Consider the following 22389-nt stretch of genomic DNA (forward strand, 5'->3'; position numbering starts at 1 on the left):
TTCTGCAAGTTTATCAGTAACCAGTTTATAGGGAATATGCTTCAGAGAAGAATGAATGAATGAATGGTGTACCTGCTTTTACATTCAAGAAACTCCTTGTCTCTCTGCTCCTCTCAAAACTCTGCAGCCTCTATTCACCCATGTATGATACGCGGCCAGCATATTGTGGTGAGCTAAGCTTATCAGCAGCTCTGAACTTGTCACATTATGGGCCATATGGAACTCTATGCTTTTTTTCTCTATAGGGTGGGACCAGAATTTTAAGAAAACCTGACTGCAACAGCCATATCAATGTGGAACATGTGGAAAATAGGCGAAATTGGCTAGAGGTAATAAAGGTGAAGGACACCTATAGCAAGGCCAAAGGTATGATTATCTCCTTGGGCCAGGGAGAAGATGCACTCCTGTGTCACTAGTCTCTAGATAAACCTTGGATTTGGAGGGTTTGCAGGACAACTGTGTGCTTTACTGTATGTTGTGTAGATTGACCTTTCCTCTTGCCCAGGCCAAGGGCTACGGCTCAATAAAATTGAAAAAAAACCCTAAACAGGCGCAGTGTGATAGTGACTTTCAAAGGGGTGCCTTGTGGAATGGAATGAAGCTGCATCAGGGGAAGTTCAGGTTGGACATTAGGAAAAGGTTCTTCACTGAGAGGGTGGTTGGGCACTGGAACAGGCTCCCCAGGGAAGTGGTCATGGCACCAAACCTGTCAGAGTTCAGGAGCATCTGGGCGATGCTCTTAGTCGTATGGTTTAGTTTTAGGTAGTCCTGCAAGGAGCAGGGAGTTGGACTTGACCATCCTTATGGGTCCCTTCCAACTTGAGATATTCTATGATTCTATGTGACACACCACATGTAAAATATGGTCAAATATCATATATGTGCCTTGTAGCATAGACATATGGAACATTCAGCATGGGGTATCTCTGCAGTTGCAATCGCTGGCAGGGTGGGTATAATTTGAATCTAATGTATGGCTTACAGGACCTAAAATTAGGAAGATGAAAATATTTTATAGAATTGGATGAATCACAACCTATTCCTTGTTCTGTCCTCCCACCTTCAAGACAGTATGAAATCTCTGGAGTCCTGCATTCAAATACTTAGACAGACCAAAATGTTTAAAGTCACTAGAGATGGCTTTTGCTTTCATATGAGGGCCAGAGGACTATATCTCATCCCAGGGGTTGAGGATACTGCCATATTTTTTTACTTGGAGGTGTAATTACTGTAATGTAATATCTACTTGAGAAAGGAAGTTAAACTCTCAAGAACAAATTAGCTAATTTCACATTACTGGCATGATTTTTGTTAAAAGGCCTGCTAGATCTGAGTCCAGTTTCTGAAAATAAGTATTGTCTTATGTTATAAAATAATCTGTTCTCATGATGTCAGCATTTTCTGGTGGACCACTGGTGGAATAGATGAGTGCTATATGTTCTGTGGGTCAAATACTGATCATCAGAGCTCTACTTAGAGCCTAGGCACTGATGGGATGCTGCATAAAGTCCTCCTGGTCAGGAGATCAGGCTTGACAGTTGTAGTGGCCCTTTCTGGCCTTCCAGCCTTTGATGCTAGCAATAAGCATATACAGCAAAGAGAAACTTTAGCATGGCAACTGGCAGATATCGTAAAAGTGCATTTTATATATGACTGTTGCATGAAGGAATACCTGCTGAAATTTATTTGCAATGTCCTTGAACAACATTGAATTCTCCAGATTAGGTGGTGCCTGTGGAGCAAACCTATTCATTTTGCTAATGAGACAGAGGAGGAAGATAAAGATTTAAAAAATGCCTGGCATCATATTTTATTAGTCACCCAATATAATTATTGACAGGGATCGAGGATGTTAAGTTCCAGAAAAGGACTACTTATTATCTTAACACTCCTGAGATGCATTAAACACATTTGAATTTAATTAGAAAGGAGTATCCATGATTTAAGAATAAATCTTGCCCCTATTAATTTTAGAAATTAAGATGATTTATTTCCTTTAAAATTTCTAACATTTTGGATAAAAGTCCTTCATAAAATGTGCATGGCTTACTTTCAAAGACTAAATTTATACAATGTGATTTTGTGAACCAGACTGAAAAACGGTTGTAGTTTAATACTGGATAGATTTTTGAAATGTCTTCCGTGTGGTATTTAACATTACAGTCATCTTAGTCATGATGAGTCAGATACTGAATTTAAGACAGAAAAGGTAAAGTTATTTAACTAATTCCATAAATGTGTTTTTTATTCTTTAAGGTTTTGGCAGTGCAAATCATCTTCTCCAAAAATTGTAAAATTTAATTTCTCAAAACTATGTAACTAACAAAAAATAACTTGAGGATAGTTTAGAATGAGCACAGATGGTCCAGCAGATTAATAATTTAATTTATTTTTTTTTAAGGACAATGAGTACAGCCATGTTAAGTAGTCAGGAACTGATAATATGGGTAGATATTTGCATTTACATAATTTATAATACAGCTAATGCATGGTCACATGTTTTAGAATCAATAGTAAATTGGCAGACTAAGATGTCTAATGAAAGATGTTGAATGGCCCACAAATCAAAGGAGAATATTCAAAAAGGACAGAGAAACAATGAAAGGTAAACAATCAGCGAAACTTGCAGAGAAAGCACAGACGTAGTGATGGGTGAGACTCTATAGCCTGTGCAGCATGTTGTGTAGGTGCAATGCTATAGTGCTACATGTGTAACAAACCAAAGTGGAGCAGGGGATGGAGTAATTTTAAATGGTACTTTGTAAGCACTTCAAGAATGGGAACTAAACATAGGCTGAAGAGAAAGCACAGGAGCGAAGAAAGCATCTGTTCTGTAAGAACAGAAAAATTATTTGTGACACAAACTGGTCACAGTGGTAAAACAACATTAAAACTTCTAATGATTATTTGCTAACACAAAAAATATTGGCTTCGCTCTCAAGTAATTCTTTGGGATCCCATTATGATGTTACCATGGAACCAACCCATGATATTGGCAAGCTCATATTCCATATGGGCAAACATTACACTCGCAAGCAGTAAAATAAGTATTATATGTACTTAGTACATCAGGAAGTTCCCAAAGATGAGAAAAATTATAGGAAAAATGGATTTGGATAAAAAAACAGGGATGGAAATGATTTTTTTTTAAAGGATGTATTTATTGTGGTCAACAAATCACTGCTAATACTACTGGCAAATGAGACAAAAAAGTTGGCAAATACTGGAAAGAACAGAGTGGTAAATTACAAAGATGAGCTAATCATGCAGAGCAGCCTGAAATGTTTGGGAAGCAGAAAACAAGAGAAGCTTGAATTCAGTCAAATGTCCATGGTTGCACCAGGAACAAAGAATTGAGGTCCGATCCACAGGGCTGGGGCTGGAGAGCTCATCATCTCAGGAACGATGATTCAGAATAGAAATTACGGATTGCTGCTGGTTCATACAAGCAAATTTCAGAGGTAGCCACTATTTTCTACCTCAAGGAAATGATTGCTATAGAATTTGGATTAAAATGTCCCTAAAACTGGCTTTATTCAATATAAGCAAATAAGTGGGCATGGCAACTTAAAACAAAGATAAAGAGCCATTAATCTTACTTTAGGTCTGTCACAAGAAAGCCTTTTACCTACAGCCAGACCTCTGACAGCAGGAAGACAGGAGGAGACACAAGTTTCTTCAATGACACATCCTATTTTCTTCTGGGAAGTAATCATGTTTTTCACCTTTGAAGCTGTGTGCTGTTTTCCTCTGTAATGACTAAAGTGGTCTGTAACAGAGAGCATAAAATAAGGAGGTGGTTTTACATCTGTTCAGAGAATTGCTGAAACTGAGCTGAGAATACTGCTTTCAGTTCTTTTGCCTGTGTTAAGTATGTTAACAGTTTGGAAAGAATTCAGGGAAGAAAGAAAAAAAATAGAGTTCATGGTTGAGAAAAATCTTTAAAGAGTAAATTTACTTAGGATAAATCTTTTTAACCGACTGAAAAGAAGATTTTGAGGTTAATCGTGATTAGCAGGAAATATCAAGTATTAAAGTTCTTAGCTGTAGTGGGGAAGGACAGAATAAGAACCATAGTTAGAATCTCAAGGCAGTAAAACTCAAATCAGAAATAAGGCATGATTTTTATACAGATGGTAATTAAATATTGAACACACCATAAAGAGAAGTAGAGTTTTCACTCTTGATCCATCCACTGTAGCTGAACACCTTTCAGAGACTAACTGAATCAAACACTAATTTCTGGGCTGAAAACAGACATAGACTGGTAAAAGTGAGGCTTTGTTTGTTGTGGTTTGTTTTGGTTGGTTTGTTTTGTTTTTTGAGTCTTCAGCTCTGTAACAATATTGACCCTGGCATGAGTTTAGGAGTTCTACCAATAAATACCTATTTGAAGAATCAGCCAAATCAGCCACAGATTGACAGCATGGAGCAGACGTCCCTGGGCTTGTTCATATCTGTGTAACAGGTGAACTTTGACTTACATGCAGCCACATATCCTTGAATATTTCCTTTTATCTCATTCCTAACCAAGTTTAAGCTGCAATGTGGTGGGTTTTTATTGTTGTTTTGTTTTGCTGTTTGTTTTGTTTTGAGGAGTTTGTTGAATCCTCACAGTGGGACATGAAAGACACAGTAAATGTGAATGGAAGCAAAACGAGCTTTCAGTCACTTTGTGCTGCCTAGATATGGAACTGAAACTGTTCTAGCTTTGGGACATGACTTATGCTTCCTTTACCTAACAACAACAAGCTCCTGCAGAGTTTATGCCTCTGACTATAGACTCTGCAGAGGTCTTCTGGCTCTAGGTTCCTATCAGTGAAGCAAACCTAAGGACTAGAAAGGATTTTATTCATCATTGAAGACAGTTCCTTGGTTATTGAAAGCAGTCTCCCTAAACTTTTTATAAATGGACCAAGCTCTAAGTTAAAAGTAGTGGAGATATTTTACTCAAATGTTCATTTCAAAAGCTTGTTTAAAACTGTATTACTTTGATGCATTTTTTTCTGCTATTTTGGGGGTATAGATTCATCAATATATTGATGAATATATATATAAAATCGAACATATACCTCTGTGGGTCTATACTGAACTAGTTTACATCCATTTTTTTGTGCCAACATTCTCATTTTTAATTTAAATTTCCTTCCCTTGGCTGTTTCAAAAAAGATATATATTATGCCATAATATAGCATGTAGCTAGGGAGTTAGTACTACTGGGCTGACACAATGAAGATACAAGCTGGAAGTATTTGGAAGAAAAAAAATCATGATTTTTATTTTAAAAAAGCAAACAAATAGAAAATGTAAAGAAGGTATGAATAGAAATGAAGTGCCAGTCAGCAATATTTCAAGTTGAATCCAGATCCAAGACTGATCTGGCTTTCTCAAGTTATAATGCAAGTCTTGCTATGCTTTGGCTTACAAAATGACATTGAAATGACCACCCAATAAATAATCTTAATGTACATACTTATGATAGCATAAAATTTCTTTTATACCATGATCAAGTTATTTTAACTTTTCAGTCTTTTTTTTCCTCTTCCATAATTGGGTTCTGAGTATGTAAAGTGCTGGGTATCATCTGTGGCGTGTGATTACCTTAAGTTCTCTTTAAAATCAATGGTCGCTCTCAGCAACATACTAAATTGGGCTTCAGGCTTCATTCTGGCCAATTCTTAGGCAATATCTTGAATATAATCACGTAAGTAGTCATATTAACTGAGAGAATAACTTCCTATTTTCTGTTTAGTCCAAGCTGCATTTGGCTGAATGATGATGACTGGAGAAGAAGGTATCACGTATTCAAATGCCACTAGATAAATTTAGATTTAAAGGCATGGTGCCAACTTCACATTTACAGTTAAAGAGAGTCATCTAAAAACCATTGACAAATTCTGTGCTTATCTTCCCAGTGAAACAGTTCCAACTTTAGCAACTGCAATTTTAGCCAATTAAACTAATTTTATTAGCTTGAATATCCCAACATTTTCTTCTGGAGAATCTCAGAGTTAACCCAGTGTACATAAAACCCTCCTTGGGGATTCAGGATACCAGACACTTATTGGGTTATCCTGAAGCTGAAAAACTGTTTGTTTAAAACTATGCTGAAAAAGAATAAACTGAGCAAAATCTATCAAATCCGCTCAACTTTTACGCTGAGGGGTTAGGCACCACGAAATGTAAGTTTAGTAGAAGTCTGTTTTTCATTACTCCCTTTGTGTGTGTATATCTGTACATTGAGCAAATGTTCTGTTTACACCTAAATCGTTTATAGCTTATGCCTAGACCAAACTCCTTATGGTTACTGAAGAGGTCCTAAGAATTGCTGAGGACAGTCCCTCCAGCGCTGTCTTTCTTTAATCTGAAGTATGGATGAAAAACATCTAGAGGTCTTTTAACCACTCTCTGGTGCAAGGTACCTCAGGCTTAATTTTTGAGTTTTTCTTTTGGTATGCTTCAAAAGACTACTTTTGTACTCCCATCAAAAATCAATGGGTTCAGCAGTCAGCCTCCTCGTCAGTTTGCAAGAGCTGCCTACTCTTGACTGCATTTCCTTCGATATAAATAGATTTTGCTGTAGTGGTTACCATGACCTTCCTTCGTGATGGAGAGACCTCGGAACTGAGCAATAACTTCTGCCCAAGAAACGATTGAAGCTGTATTTTTTTCCTGTCTTATTAGCAAATATAAATATGTATCATGTTTCTGATGATTCATCTGCTAGAAATGGAAGAAAGAACTTGCCAGTCCATAGTATGAGACAAATTATGTATCTCCTCCTCAGGTATATTTCAAATTCAGTAGATTAAAAAGAAAACACACAGCCCAAGTGGAAAGCTCAATTCTGCTAAATCTTAATTTTACTTCTATAACAGCTACAAAAGTACAGCTCATTTTCCTTACAACCTTCTATTTCAGAGCAGTGTTTACTATGTCTGCACATAAAGGTAGAAATGTATGAAATCCTTGGTGCCTAGCTACAACTCTCAGACCTCCTTAATGAAATAAATTTAGTTTCAGATTCAATGAGCTGTTCCTTAGCAGTAGGTGAATCATTTCCCAGGTAGCTCAGGAACTAAATCTCACCTCAGGCCTGGATTTCTAACAAACTGGCAGTAGGTACTGGTATTTACTGGTAGAGACTCCCTAATAGCCTATAGATTGACCTGCCCCAAGCTTAGTTCCTTCTCTTGACTCCTAACTATGGCTTTCGCTGTCTCTTCTTCCCCAAACTGCTTCACTCTTCCATCTGCTTCTTGTGGGTCATCCTTGTTGCCTGGATCAACTTGCTGCTTGACTGTGGCCTGAACTCCGACCATGCTCCTCCTTTGTCTTGGTGTTAGTATGTATATTTTAACATGCTGATTGCTGCCCTAATCTCTGATTGTTCCCATTTTCCCCCTTTGACTGGACCCTCTGGTCTCCCCGGTTCTTAGCTCTGGTTTGTTCTAGCTACAGCACTTTTTGTTCCTCACACCCCGGTTATAATACCATTGCAATTTCTTGTGTAGGTCTTTATAGGATGATGAAAGGTGGGAACCTATCTGTTCTGTACAGACGGTACATGTGCTGCTTTGCAAGAACAGGGTTTTTCTTTATAATTTCTATAGGCAGCTCTGAGAGAATTTCGTTTCTCTGGGGACACGTTCTTGCATACCAAACAGTTGTCTACTTTTTCCAGGTGTGCTTGTTGTTACAATATAAGATACTACTTCTACCTATAAACTTTGTCTTCAGTTATACTGTTCTCTCTGGATGAACTCCTGAGAGGGGAACATTGCTAGTGACTCTCACAAGCCAAAGTCTCATGTAAAGTTCCTCTTGGCAGCTATGGATGCTTTCACCACTTTCAGCATCCCAAAAAGAAAAGGTGATTGAAGATAGGTGGGAAGAGTTGAAGAAAAAAAACAAATGAGTAATAATATTGTCGATCAATCTAGTGCTGTGCAGGGAATAGCTGTAAAGTAGGACAGCTTTTCCCAAGAAGCATCTCAAAGACTCTGTGCTTCCCTGCTCCTTCAAGTCTCCTTTTGGTCCTCTCCTGTTCCTACAGTCTCAGTGAATACCTAGAAACTCTTCTTCCCCAAGCAGTGGACTTCAGGAGGAGAGAAGGTGGGGATATTTCTGACCTCTCACGCCCATGGTGTGGTTCTACCTGCAAATCCCTCATCTGGTTCTTCATAAGTATTAAAAGAACAAGGGTGAAACTATGGCCATACTGAAGCTGAAGGAAGTTCTGCATCCATTCAGAACTGTAAGACATACATTAGACAGTCCAGGATTACTTTTCAAACTCTAGAATTTAAGAAATACTTCATCATCTGCTTTTAACCAAGAAAATGGGCCAGAGGCTGGGAAGTGAATATAATCTGAATTATAATTGGCATGGATATAACATATAATGTATCAATAGATGTAAATACACAAAAAGTGATGATCCTTATTTTTGAAATCTCCTTGAATAATGTTAGATATTTGGATAGAAATAAGTGTTTGATTTGCTAAATCACTATCTATAATTTATAGTGTGTCCTAGATTACTAGTTTTTTTGTGTATGTTTAGGCAATTGATCTACTTGCAAACTCAGAAAAAAAGAAAACTGTCTGTGTATATAGAGGGAATAGGGAACAAGTAGGAGATCGTGTCTTTGTACTGCAGCACTTGGCCAAAACCAAACACAGCAATTTGTCAGCAGAAATCACTCAAATACACAAAGCTGCTCCAGACAAGCGGAATGCAAGTTTTAACTTAAGTTTTAAGTACAATCTTTCAAACTAGAAATTCTGATGCATTTATGGGGAAGGCTGAGTTCAAGGAGGATCAACTAGACCAGAACAACCCCAGACTCCCCCATGTTGCCTGAGTTCAGTGACGGTCAGTGGCTCTCATGCTGTCTGAGGTGTAACCCCTGTTCACACCCGTCTCCTGAGGGGCCTTCGTGGGCAGCACTGGGCTCAGGGCTGCTCTGGTCACACCTCCCCGCCAGGCCCTGCGCCTGAAGCTCTCCCCCTCCCCGGCCACTGCCTGCTCCCTGTCCCCTCCTCTGGGGGCAGGTGCCTCCGCTGCTGTCCCCCTCTGGTCCCAGCCCCCGAGACACACCGGGGCTCTGCCTGGGCCGGGCCTGGCTCCGAGTGGGCACCACGCTGCCCTTCTCAGAGGACACCAGCCGCCCTCCGCGCCTCTCTCACGCCAGCGGACTCCTCTGGCTCCGCCCCCATCGCGGCCACGCCCCTTTCCAGCCTAACTCCCGCCTTCCTCTTAGCTACGGCCCGGGCGTTGGCTCGCCCTCCCTTCGCTTAACAATAAACCCCGCCCCTTGCTCCTCCCCCGCCCCGGGCGGTTGGGCCACGCCTCCTGCCCGTTACCCCCGGGCGGTGGGGGGCGGGGCCGTGGTGTGCGCGGGTCGCTGCGCGGTGACGCAACAGGAGGAGTTGAGGCGGCGCTGCCCGCCCTTCCTCCTCCTCCGCGCCCCGCCGGACGGTGACAGAGCGGCGGAGCCCGCCGCGAGCGCCGCCGCCGAGGGCCCTCAGCCGCCGCCAGGCCCCGGGGGAGCAGCCGGCGCTGCCGCTGGCCATGGTGGCCCGCCTGCCGCCGGGGGGGCAGCAGCAGGCGCGGCGGTGGCGGCCGCCATTGCGCGCGGGGGCCGCGGGACTATGAAGGATGGAAGCGGACGAGGTGACGATCCGCGAGCAGAACTTCCACAGCCAAGTGCGGGAGTACACGGTAGGCCACGCCGTCCTCGCACTGCCATGCCCCCGCGGCCCCTCTGGCGGGCCCCCGCGGCCGCCCGCCCTCCAGCTCCCCGGCTGCGCGGTCCCCCCCCGCATTCCTCCCCGACCTGTCATTGCGGTGCCCCGTAGGCCGCGCTGCCCCGGGACCCCCGCCCCTCCTCGGCCTTGCCGTCCTCTCCGCGCCCCTCAGCCTCCGTTGCCGGGCAGCCGTGCGGTTGTCCCGCTCTTTCCCTCTTCACTTGCCGGCCCTTCGCTGCTTAGCCCCTGGCCTCAGCCCCCGTGTCCGGACTGACTCGGGTGGCCTGTCCCGTGCGGGCATGGCTGTGCGCGCATCTGCCCCTCCGGGCCGGGGCTGAGGGGGCGTGAGGGCCGGCCGGTGAGGGTCCCAGCTCTTACCCCGTAGTGGATCTTCCTTTCCCCGTGCCTTCAGCGAAAAGGGGACATACCGTGTGCACACGCAGGACACAGCTGTGCTTCCGAATGTGCTCCTGTGCGCTGCGTTACGTGTTCAACACCGCAGCCTTGTTACTGTAAAGCGTGCATGGGATTTCGTGTTATCGCTTGTGGTACTAAGATCCTCCAGTATCCTGTAGTGTTTGCAACAGATGTGTGTAACCTTCATGTTTTCCCTGACCCCTCGTGTCATGCCCAGTGCTGCTGCATGCCCCGTGCTCTCCGACTGGAGCAATGCAGAGCGCATAAGCAGTGCCTGTGCTGTCCCATCTTCCTCAACCTTATGTAGTCAAGTGCAACACTACACCTTACTGTGCGGATGGAGAGAACTGTTGCGGTTTCCTCTCTGCCTGCCTCATAAATGTTTTCAGGACTGTTCAAAGCTGATGGAGGTGTTTTGATGGGGCTTGTTTCTTTTCTCCTTCAGTTAAAGGAAGGAAATATATGGTGCATATAGGAGACAAGCAGTGTTGTCTTTATGCACATGCCATCCTAACTCAGCTGGGTGATTGCTTTCTCTTTGCAGTTACTGCTGTCTAAGAAAGAATGGATTTCTTGAATAAAAATATGATTTCATAATTTAGCTTTAAATATTTTTCAGCTGTATTGGGAGACCATATTAAATATCCCTGTTAACTGATTTGTATAGGCCCATGGCTAGGTTATTTGATAAAAGAGATTTGCTTGAACCCCTAGTGTGTTAATTTCTTTTCTATATGATAAGAATCCATATGTTAAGATCTTCTTTCTTTTTGTGAAGTATTACATATCTGGGATTTTTTTTCGGAAGACTGCAAAACAAGTCTGTGTGAAGAGAACTGTTACTTTAGGAGATTTTTCTGGACCTTCGCTTTTCTGTGAGTGGATGTAGCGTACGTCATGAAAGCTGTGGCCAGTGGAGGGGCATAAAAAGAAAAATACTTTTTTGTAAAGAAGTCTTTAAGCATTATCTTAATCTCCTTTGCGCTACGAAAACACAGGTGTATACTTAAATCATGCATCTCTTCTGGATGCTAGCATCCATCTTTTCCCTAGTGTCCCTTTTTCCATTTGTATTCCTTTGTGTGCTAATTATCTCCTACTTACATCCAGCAGTCTTGTTCTGATGCATCGTATGCTACATACTGTGCTTTTGTACTTAGGAGGATGCACAAATTTTGAGTCTGAAGGAGTGGTTGTGTGCAGCCTCTCCAGGTACTGTTACAAATAGTGAAGGTCTGTTAAATTCTTAAAGAACCAGCTCATCTATACTTCAGCTACTTCTCTAAAGCTTTTTCAGCCCCTCTAGAACAATTGGTAACTCTTCCTGTTGGTGGAATCATGTAAGAAGTCACATAAGACATCAAGAACTCATCGTTTAGAGGTGCAGTGTTGCTTTATTTGTACAGTGGAGGCAGAATATTCAGTGAATGAATTCCTGCTCTTGAAACTGTACTTTGATCTTTAATATTGATGACAAGCCATCTATGTTATTGTTTAATCAGTGGGGATAATAATAACAACTTTGCCTTTTAAATCATGCATTGGTACAGCTGTGATCTTGTCTTTAATTTATGTTGGAAGACCACAGGGTTTTATGAGTGCATAAACTGCTGCCATCCACAGCTGAGCATACAGCCTTCTTGGGGCTCTCACGTGGCTGCAGAAGCATATTGCAAGTATGATTACACTTGTGGTTAGTTCAAGGATAATAAAGTACACAGAGTATGTTGCTTACATCTACCATTATGTTAACATCCCCTCCTAACCATTCCTGCCCTTGCTGGTCGTGAAGTTACATGGTGAATATAATTTCTTAAAATATGCAAATAGACAGTTGTCGTGTGGGTAGTGGGTATAATCAGCCCCTCAGCTGGAGGAGGGAACATATTCCACTTTCTGACGCATGCACAAGACTTTAATTCCAGCTGCAGGTGGGCTGGGGGCAGTGGAGCAGTTAATAGAAGGATTTGATATTTGTTGTGTAATATGACAGTGGAGGAAACCTCTATATGCCTGTAAGAAATAAGTCAAATTTGTGGAATCTGGTAGTATTGTCTTTGGAGATGTAGTTGTTTGGCCCAATCTTTACTGGAAGCTAAACTGAGGCATTCATGAGAGAAGAGAAATCAAAGTAAGTTGAGGTAGTTGAAAAGAAAACCCTTTTCATTTTTCTTTTACAAATTTTCTTCATTTTCTTTGAATAGAGAATTTCTAGATTGTGCTTTCTGATGGAGTCCTAAGGGCATGCTAAGCTTAACTTCAGTGTAATGCTTCATTTCTCTTTCATCTAGTCCCTGAACTGGCAAGCTACAAAGTTTTCCATAAAGTTGTATTACGCAACAAAAATCAAAGGCTTGTTACCCTTCTGCTGGTGGTGCCTGTCTCTTTCTGTAGGTGCCAACTTCTGTTAATTCCACCTTGAAAAGAGAAATGTTTCTGACACGTTTATAGATTGAGCAAGGGTAGTAAAAGATTATTTTATTTTAAATAAATCCTTCATCTGCTTTGAGGTGACTGTCTCTGATACAATGCTTAATTTAACTCAGGCCCATTCACTCTTGACCTTGTTTGGAGTGTCTGTATGGTACCTGTTTTTTTTCAAGAGGGTGCCTGTTTGCAAGAAATGTCTTGTATTTTGTTGCTTCACGAGGATGATCTTTTACTACGAGGAGGTTAACTCCCTAGTCTAGTTCTGGCACGGCTCTTCAAATGTGAATCTGCTATGTGGAGGATCTGTTGTTTGGAACAGTTATTGAGAACACCCGGACTCTTTCAGACTTGTACGACCTTTAAAATTCAAATTCAGTAAAGTAAACGTGGAGACTGAGAACTGATGACCCAGTATAAGAGACATGGCACAGCCATGAGTTTGCTCTGAGTCAATGAGAGGCTTGACTTCAATAGCGCCAGAGTCATACTCAGTTCTAACTAAAAGGGTCATCTTTCTGAAAAGCAGCTTTAGTTGGTTACAAAATATAGAAGAGCGTTTGTGTTCTCTGCTTGATCAGCGTTTGTATGAAAGAGCTGTAAAGGCCAGACAATGTTCTGTGCTGGTCTGATACTATCGGGTATTTTTGTACACTTAATTAGTTCGCCTTTCTTGATCCTTTAGATCCATTTATCCTTTGCTGAGATCTTGCATGTCCCTGGAAGATATTTAAGCTTTTAGAGAACTGCTTTTCCCTTGTGTCTTGTTACTATGTCTGTTTATACAACATAATTATAAAGTGTTCCATTTTCCGCTAGTATTATTCTGAACCGTTTATTTCAAACGCAAATCAAGTAAGTGCAATAGTTCAGTCTGTATTCCCCTGGGTTTACTTTTTAGAGTATTCTTACACGCCTTTTTTTCCAGTTTGAGTCTTCTATTCTGCAATATTAGTTTGTATTTTTGAAGTTTGGATCTACTTTTTGAAGTTATCTTTCCATTTACGACATGTAGGATTTTGAGTTTGTAAAAATTTACACACACGCTTTGTTATGAGGTTTTCTTGGCAAAATAAATACACTGTGCTTGCGTTTGTAGTGTGGGGAAAACTGCGGTAGAAAACAATTTGGTGACCATAGAATTATTAGTTAGAAAGCTTAAGAACAAACATAGTATATTTGGAAATTACTTAATTATTATAAACATGTCATGAGAAAAATTGGTCCTCGTATAATAGCACTTCTGTATTTGAACTTATTCTAACTCTAGTTGCTTCATGCAAGTCCAGGCAGATGTGGAAACTGGTGTAATACATAGTTTTATGATTAATGTCAGATGCTTCCATTTGAAGGACTAAATGTTTTCAGGGGTGTAGGCTTCAGGTGCTAGATATTCAGAGGAACTTTTTTTTTTTTTACTTCTTAATGCAACTCCCTCTACAAGAAGGCTTTTTTTAAAAAACCATACAACTTTTAAATATTAAGATTTTTTTTTTTTGTTACAGGTGATATGATGGTTATTTAGTGTGTGTAAATCTGAATCTAAAAATAATTTCCAGCAGTTTAGAAATGGCTTTTTAGGTAGTTGCAGCTGTGTCATGTCTTTGATTTTTGTTCGCAACTTCACACTAATGCCATGGGCTTTGTTTTCTTCTCTGGTTTATTTTTGTACTTTTTGTCCTCTCATCCTATTTTGGAATAGAGAGCTGTTCAGGATTCCTGTATATGAACTAGTGCAGCATGGTTACTGCTGGCATTTGGCCCCTATAGGGCTGCAAAATGAGAAAGCTGCTTTGAGCACTGTACTCCTGTTGGTAGTGTGCTCTTGTTCCTGGCCAGTTCTGCTTCCTTAAATTTATGCTCCAGGCAAAAATTGTAATCTTCACTGACCCTTTTTTATGCCAGAAGTGACGATATTCTGATAGTGGGCCAGGAAGAAAACACTGATTAGAAGCATGGGTGATTTTTAAGAACAAACTTATTACAAATAGTGAAATGATTTTGTTTAAATGTTTATGCAAGTTTATATTTTATTCAATAAAATTGATGCCTTTTAATTTTTTTATTCAATCACTGAAAACCCAAGGAGTAATTTATATCTTAAAAGAATTGTTACTGCAAAAGGAGTATTTGTGGTAGAGGCATGAGATATGTGGCTGAAACATTTAACATAATTACATATATAAAATGTTGCCATCATTCTGTCATCTTAAAAATATACCTTTACTTGTAAACATGGGTGCTGTACTGAACTTGAAGCGATGAGTCATCTTCTGGCTCCTGAGGATCTGCACTGGTGGATCCATCTGGAATCAATAGGCATCTCCAAATACTTGGCATAGACAAGTGGATAGAGAGGTGCTTACTCCCAAAACAGGAACAGCTTTTGGAGAGGTCCACTTTTTCCGTTTACATAAAATAAGCATGAAAGGCTGAAGTGTAAAAAGTTGCTATTAGTTGCAGTTCAAAGTAATTCCTTTTGAATACCGGTGTGTTTCGTTGTGGTCGCCATTGACCAAAGGGGCGACACACTTCATGGAAAGTACAGACATCTGTTTAAGGAAATTTAGATTAAGGTGTAAATTAGTTTTGAGAAAAACCTAAAGAAATGTGAAAGAACCGCCAGCAAACAAAACCAGCTATTGATTACAAGACCACAGACAAGCATATCCATCTTGGGTTTTGTTTGGGTAGCTGGTCATGTTGTAGAGGCACTGGGTAAGGTGGCAGGATGTAACTGGGAGATGGTAGGGCTGTAATGAATGTCTCAGTCTTTGCTGTGATGTAGGGATGCTGAGTGTGATTGAATTTGTAAGCCCAACACCCGCTAGGAAGAAGTGTTTTCAGAGATGTTGAAGAGGGTTGAGGGGTGGCTGGAGCGGAGAACAGAGCAGCAGAGGAGATGGTGGTAATGTCAGAGCAGAGAGAGAATCTGAAGCATGTTGCCAGTGAAGTTATGATAAGAAAGTGAGAGTTCAGTTCTGGTGACATAGATGGGAATTTGGGTTAAGGAAGACTAAAGAAAACATTTCATTCAGTATAAGCTTACTGATTTTATTTGAAGGTCATGTGAGTGATTTTAAAAAAAAGCTACAAACACTGCAGTGCTTTCTCCTTTCCTGTCTTTCACCCTCCTCTATTTCATTTGATGTTTATCCTCATTTAGGAGGGCAGCGATAACTCTGGTGGAGAAAGTCTTTAACTTCTGCGATACTCTCTACTCCCCCCATGCCCTCCCCCTTACCTTGAAAACCACTGAAGCTGTCCTGTAAACACGTACTTCTGTCAAATGACTAGGGACACTGACTTGGTAACATTAATATACAAGAATTTGCATAACTTATAGCACAGGAACAGGAGAGACTTTGAACGTCATGATTGTGATTTATGTTTTTATGCATATAATAATTAACAGCCTTGGTTGTTGCCTCACTCTAAAAGGTAAGTATATAGCTAGGTAGAGATGACCTGGAATAAGCTACTGCTGGAACCCCCTTATTAGTCATTCATGTGACAAGTGAAATTGCTTCGTACTTTGAGCAGCTTTGATCTGTTCCTCTTTGGGACCCAATTTACTCTTGTGAAGACGGTGACAAAACTCATGTTGATGTTTCATCAGCTTGGTGTTGAATATGTATCATAGTGTTGCTGAGCTGCTTCCCACACAGAGCTTTTCTAGTTTCTTGATTACCTGAATGTATTAAAAGTTGTTTCTAACTACCATCAACACAGTTCCAAGAAAGAGCCCAGTGCTTTGTAATATTTTAATATTTGAGCACTTTGATAATAATTTGACTTTGAAAATTTTGATTAACTGGAAAATATTATTCTACTGAACTTTGTTTCAGTTCCTTTATTTCCATGGGATGTGTGCTCTCATCAGCAAGTACTATGTGTATACACGGCATTGGAGTGTGTGTATGGCTGAGTTTGATGCACAGAGGACAAAAGCAGTATATGTGTGTGACTTTCCCCCCACCTCCCTCCCTCACCCCCCTTTACCTTCTTGGCTTATAGTGGTGTGGTTTCCAGTATTGGGCTCTACGATTGTCTTTGAAACGTGGTGCTTCACAGTTTTACTGTTGATTTGAAGTGCCTGTTTATGCCTTGAGTATCCCATTTTTTCCATTACCTAATTGTACTTTCTATTTTTAACATATTTAGCTGATGGGAAGAATTGATGCTGAAGAGTTTGTGTTGAATTTGACAATAGCAACATATCTAAGATATTTGCTGAATTTAAGACTGTGATAACTTATGTCCAATGCAGAGTCTGCGTAATTGGTGAGAATTATGAAAGCATACAAGTATTGCAGTTTAAATGTGTTTTTGTTTTGGGAGTGGGGTGGAAAAAAAAAGATGTGCTACTTAAAAATTCTACAGTGTGTATGTGTGAGAAGACAAGGAAGAGGGTTTTTGTGAGTTAGGAGGAGAAAATTCGTTAGCTCTGTCTTCTAAGAGAGTTATGCATCTTGCCCTGGAAATTAATATTAGCCAAAGAAGCTTGTGTCTTAACACAAACTGTTTACAAAGTTTGTATTAATGAGACTTTTGAGATTATTTTTTTAGAAAGGATTTTTTAATGGAATGACTCTGAAGTTTTAATATAACCATTTGTTATAGCCTGGCTGTAAAAAGTTGAATAATACCTTCATTCAGTGGCAGAATGTTAGGGGGATCTAGGTTGGTGCTATTGGTGTTAATTCTAGAGGGTGTTTTTAAATCTTGGATTAATGCTGAAAAATATTCTGGAATCCGATTTTAATGGCATTTCTGTAGCCCCCACGGATCAAAGAAAAATGACTTGCTGTTGTTTGTTGAGGGATTTCAAGTGTATTACTGGGTATAGAACACAGTACCCCGAACAAAGGTGTCTTGGGCCTATTACAAAGGGTTGTGGAGGTGTCGTAAAATATTTTTTCCCCTTTACCCAGTGACATAAATACATTCACATTAACTATATAAAAGGGAATGTAAAAGCTAACAAATTCGTATATTGATTTGAATTCCTTCTTTAGTTTGAAGTGGGGCTCTGTTGCTGGTGAAGTTAACGTGAAGGTGGTTGTAAGTGAATGACATATGGAAGCTACCTTCTGAAGGGCTGTAGAGGCTGGCTTTTTTTATCTTCAGCTGAGCAGTATTTCTAGCACACAGCACATGTTTTTGGATGTTTTGTACTTTCTGTTGGATCCTGGAGTTTTTTCCTAGATGAGCAAGTCTAGGCACGCAGCCTCTGAACCGCTCATGATTTCTTCATGACTTAGGAACCAGCAAGAAAAAGTGGGTCAACCTCTTGGACATGTCTTAAGCCAGGGAGGAGTCCTGGGAGGAGACCATACATGTAGGGGACATCATAGGTGTGGAGGGCTGTGTTAATGAGTAAAATTAATCTGTAGTCATAAGACTTACTTGACATTTTCTCATAAGCTGGAATTTAGTGTGTCATGTTAAGTGTATAAGGCTGACTGGATAAGAGTGAACTTAATCTAGTCACAGAGCGCAGAGTTTTTAAGAATAGTTAATATCTCATTTTGAGAAAAATGAGGTGTCCAAAGCAGATGATACTATGAATGCCAAGGTCAAACTGAGAGCATAGCTAAAAATTTTAGTTCTTTTTAGTGTGCATAGTTTGTTGTAGGTAACTTACTTTTGCCACATCCAAACCAGGTGGAACACCTTGTTTGCTTTTCAGATGTCCGTGGGATAATGGAGTTATTAGAAATAGACTGGGGAGAACTGCTTGTCTCCACCTGTCTTTTCTTGCTGTTTATTCCTACCATCCTTTCCACAAGTCAACAAAAGTAGTTACCAAGTGGGACAGTTGAAGGAAGCTTTTTAGTTGCCGTGTGGCATTTTAATGCATGTTAAAATACTTTAACAGCATGAGAGCTGTAAGAGATGGGTGTATGTCCTGGTTTGGCCTAAACCAGACCAATTTTCCTGTCAGTGATTTTTACTTTCTGCCAAGTCTCTTCTAAGTAACTGCACTTTCTGAAACTTAACTGTGTGTTTTGCAGACAGTGTCTGCTTCCAGGATTGGTAACACTCGAAGTTTGTAGTTATCACTGAGGCACCGGCAGGGATGTTATGCAGAAAAGCTCTTGCTGTACTTATTCCTGGAGAAACCAAGGTCACTGCTGAATTCCTCACTGCTTATGAGTGAAGGGCCGAAGGGGGGTCGCAGCTGCAGGGAGGAGCGGACAGGGCAGGTGACTAATGAAGGTATTCCCTCAGTATAAAGCGGAGGGATCACGAGGGTCTCGCCCCTTTTTCTATGGCCGGTGTCTGAAGAGGACTCAGTCTGTTTTCCTGCTGCCCCCGATCCGTGCATTCCTGAATCCAGCTCTCGACCGTCGCTGGGCCCAGCCTGGGCCTTCCCGGAGCCTGCCCTGCAGTGCCGGGGGTGATGTGGCCGACATCGGGAGAGCTCGATCTTGGTTTTGTATATATTTGTATATATTTAATTATTACCATTATTATTATTGTACTTTTTCATTATTATAGTTCACTAAAACTGTTTTAATTTTCCAACCCATAAGTCTCTCTCCCTTTTGTCTTTTCCTTGCCCTTTTTGGGGCGGGAAGGAGGGTTAATAGAGAGTGTCTGCCACCGGTTTAATAGCCAGCCCAGCCTTAAACTGTGGCAGTGTACAATGCTATGTTTAGTTGTTTTCTATTATAGAAACTAAAACCCAGAAGTACAACACTAAACACTGCTACTTTTCTATAGGTAGTAATCACAGTCAAGCAAAACACTGACAGTTCCGTTTTCAACTCTTACACATGTTCTTAGATGTATTCTACAGGGTGGTGTTACCCAGGGTGACCTCTGCCTTCTCTTTTCTCTGTACTGGTTTTTCGATTTAGGGAAAAGGACACATTCTGTAAAGTAACAGACACTAGTTTATTTTAAAGTTATTTTCTTCCTTCCCTTATTCCTTCGTTTTTTGGAGCTTCTTGATCTTTCATTTCATACATGGCATAATGCAATGCTGTTCACTTCTTGTCTGTTTTGCTCCTCCAGACTTACTAGCGTTTAGAATAGGGAGAGTATGGAGTCAAGTGGGAGGAAATGATGACTGGTCCGCTTTGATGCTTTTCAAGTGGAAGTCTTGAGCCTGTGTTTCATGCTTGGAAGTGTGCTATATCAAAGAACATTACTAAGGTCTGTGACTTCTTTCTGCAAAGGAGTTCTGTGGTGGTTCCTTACTGCTAAAAAAAGTCGTTCTGTAAGATGTACAGCTTTTTCATAGTGGGAGCACATCCCTGACGCAGTCCTTCAGGGGCCTGTGCTTACACTAATACTTTCAAACACATGCAGAAATGACATGGAGAAGGGTATGAATTATAAGGTGACAAAGTTTCTAATGGTGCTCATTTATTCAGGATAGTAGAAAAGGTGGCTGACTGGACCCCAGCCTCCTGCTCAGAGCCGGGGTCAGCTGTGAGATCAGACTAGGTTACGTAGGGTTTGAAAACCTCCAGGGATGGAGATTGTGCAGCCTTGCTGAGCAACTGGTTCCACTGCTTGGCTCTCCTCATGGAGATTTCTCCTTACCTCCAATCTCATCCTCCCACAATGCGCCACTGTCAAGAGCCCAGCTTTGCCTTCTTAATGACCTTCTCGTAGGTACTGGCAAGCTGCTATCAGGTCCTCCTGAAGCCGTGTTGTCCTCAGACTGAACAAGATGAGGTCCTTCAGCCTGTCTACACTGGACAGGTGTTCCAGCTTCCTGACCATCTTGGTGATCTTCCTGGCTGCAGTTACCAATGTCTTTCCTGTATTGGAGGCTCAAAACTGGATGCAGCAACTACATGTGACCTGATGAATACTGACTGGAGAGAGATAATTACTTCCCATGATTATTGACTTTGCTTCTGGTAATATAGCTCAGGAGTGTTTGCTACTAGGGCACACTGATTGACAGGTGTTGAGCAATTATTGGACAACGCAGCTGTATGCTATTTTCCTCGTATAAACTACAGCTGTATTTCCTGCATAACAGTTGAGAAGAATATCGTGCTATATAAATAGGAGCTGTTGATCTTTCTGTACACAAAAATGAAGCTTTTAGTGTGCATACACGTATACACACAACCATTCTTCACAACTGTAATTCATGTGTGTATCTTGTGCATCAGGGATAAAAAAAGAGAATCTTGTGCATTGCGAGCATATTCTTTCTTAGCTTGAAAGTGTAGCTCTAGCACTTGCAACAGAAGGTGATGCTTTACCAATCCGAATTTCAGTGCCAAAGTTTTAAAGATCATCCACATGGACAAATTAGTGTCAGCTGGTCTTTAGTAACTGTCAGTGAGATAAGTACAATGGCATTTGAGTTAGTTCAGACCTTTATTGTTTGTGTTTAATGCTAGACTCTTCAGTGCCAGCTCCTTAGGTGCCCGTAGTTATGAACTGAAATGCATGCAGTTTATCTTCAGCTCCATTCTCACAGGAGCTGAGAGCTGTCTGGTGCAGATCCAGAAGTATGACTTGGATCATATTTGGATGACAGATCCAAAAGTATGACTCTGTGGAAGAGTTGGACACAAGATACCTAAGAATGCAGTGCAGCGCATCTCTAGAAGTAGACTCTCTTGGCGTGTCTAGTGTGTAAGCAGGAGCATGAAGCACTTCCTTTCCCAAATGAAGATTAAGAACTCCAGGGAAAGACAGGTTTCTTTTGCTCGTCCTACCAGATGTTGTATTTAGTCCATGCAAAGAGACGTGAATGAATTATATGCTTGAGGTTTGAAGACTTCTTAACCTGCCACCTGTTAAAAGGGAGCCCCTAGATGTAACACAGAATCCATGCACTTTGTTTTCAGTTACTGAGTGGTGTGGAGGGGGGAACACAAGAAAAGACATTAACAATTATTAAGAATTTTTGCTTGGCTGTTTGGCTATAACCAGATAAAATTCTCTGACTCCTCTTAATTTCCTTTGTTTTGATGCAGCTGGTCAAGCATGGACTGAGTGTATTTCCCCTATAATGTGAGAACATATCATAGCTGGGTTTAAAGTACCTTCACAGGAGCAGTCTAACTATGGCAACAGATCCACAGCTACTTTGCCTCTCTGTAAAGTTGGGGTGAATTTGAGGAAATAAATTTTAAGATTGGAAGTCACTATTTGTTGTGTGTTTTTTTTGTTGTTGTGGTTTTTTTTGTTTTGTTTTGTGTTTTTTTTTGTTTTTTTTTTTTTAAGTTGACACTGTCAGGTCTGTTAGAAATCCTTATTCATCACAGTTGTGTACATTCTCTGCACAGCATCTTCACTGTCTCAAGTCAGACATGGAAGAGCTTCATTTGAGCTCCAGTGAAAAACGCCTTGCAGAGAACTTGGGGTTATGAGGAATATAGCTTGTCTTAGATTTGCTGCATTTGCAGCATCCTTAACTTTTGTCAGCTTTTATTATAGAGATGGGTGATGGCATAAAACACTGCTTTTTGGTTGAAAACATTGGTTTCAGTATGATTTGGATTTAACATTGTATTCCAATATTGGCTTCAATACTGTCACGTATTATAGTTTTCTGAAGAAAATATGGAGTTTAACAAATACAGGCTCTTCTTTCACTGAAGATATCAATGTAGCTTTATATATGGTCTTTCTGGATTAGTGCCCTATTTCAGTGTGACTACCTATACTTTTTAATAAGTGATTAGAAATGAAAATTGACAGCTGATTTATGGTACTATGAACATATGGGTATGTGAATTTGCCCTCTTTTAAGGGTTTTTTAAGAAAGTCAAATGAGGAGTTGTTAAGAAGTGTATTTTCTGAAGCCAC

At 40.8% G+C, this 22389-nt stretch overlaps 1 protein-coding gene across 1 annotated transcript in view; it reads left to right on the plus strand.

Annotated features, from left to right (window-relative positions):
* The first annotated feature begins 9585 nt into the window (after positions 1–9585).
* LMBR1 (limb development membrane protein 1) overlaps positions 9586–22389 on the plus strand; it is a 77883-nt gene continuing 65079 nt past the window's right edge. The window contains exon 1 of the mRNA XM_068404604.1: positions 9586–9727. Coding sequence (XP_068260705.1) covers positions 9665–9727 — 63 coding nt within the window. The 5' untranslated portion in view covers positions 9586–9664. The remainder of the gene's footprint in view (positions 9728–22389) is intronic.

The sequence above is a fragment of the Nyctibius grandis genome, chromosome 7 (genome assembly GCF_013368605.1).
Source record: "Nyctibius grandis isolate bNycGra1 chromosome 7, bNycGra1.pri, whole genome shotgun sequence".
NCBI lineage: Eukaryota > Metazoa > Chordata > Aves > Nyctibiiformes > Nyctibiidae > Nyctibius > Nyctibius grandis.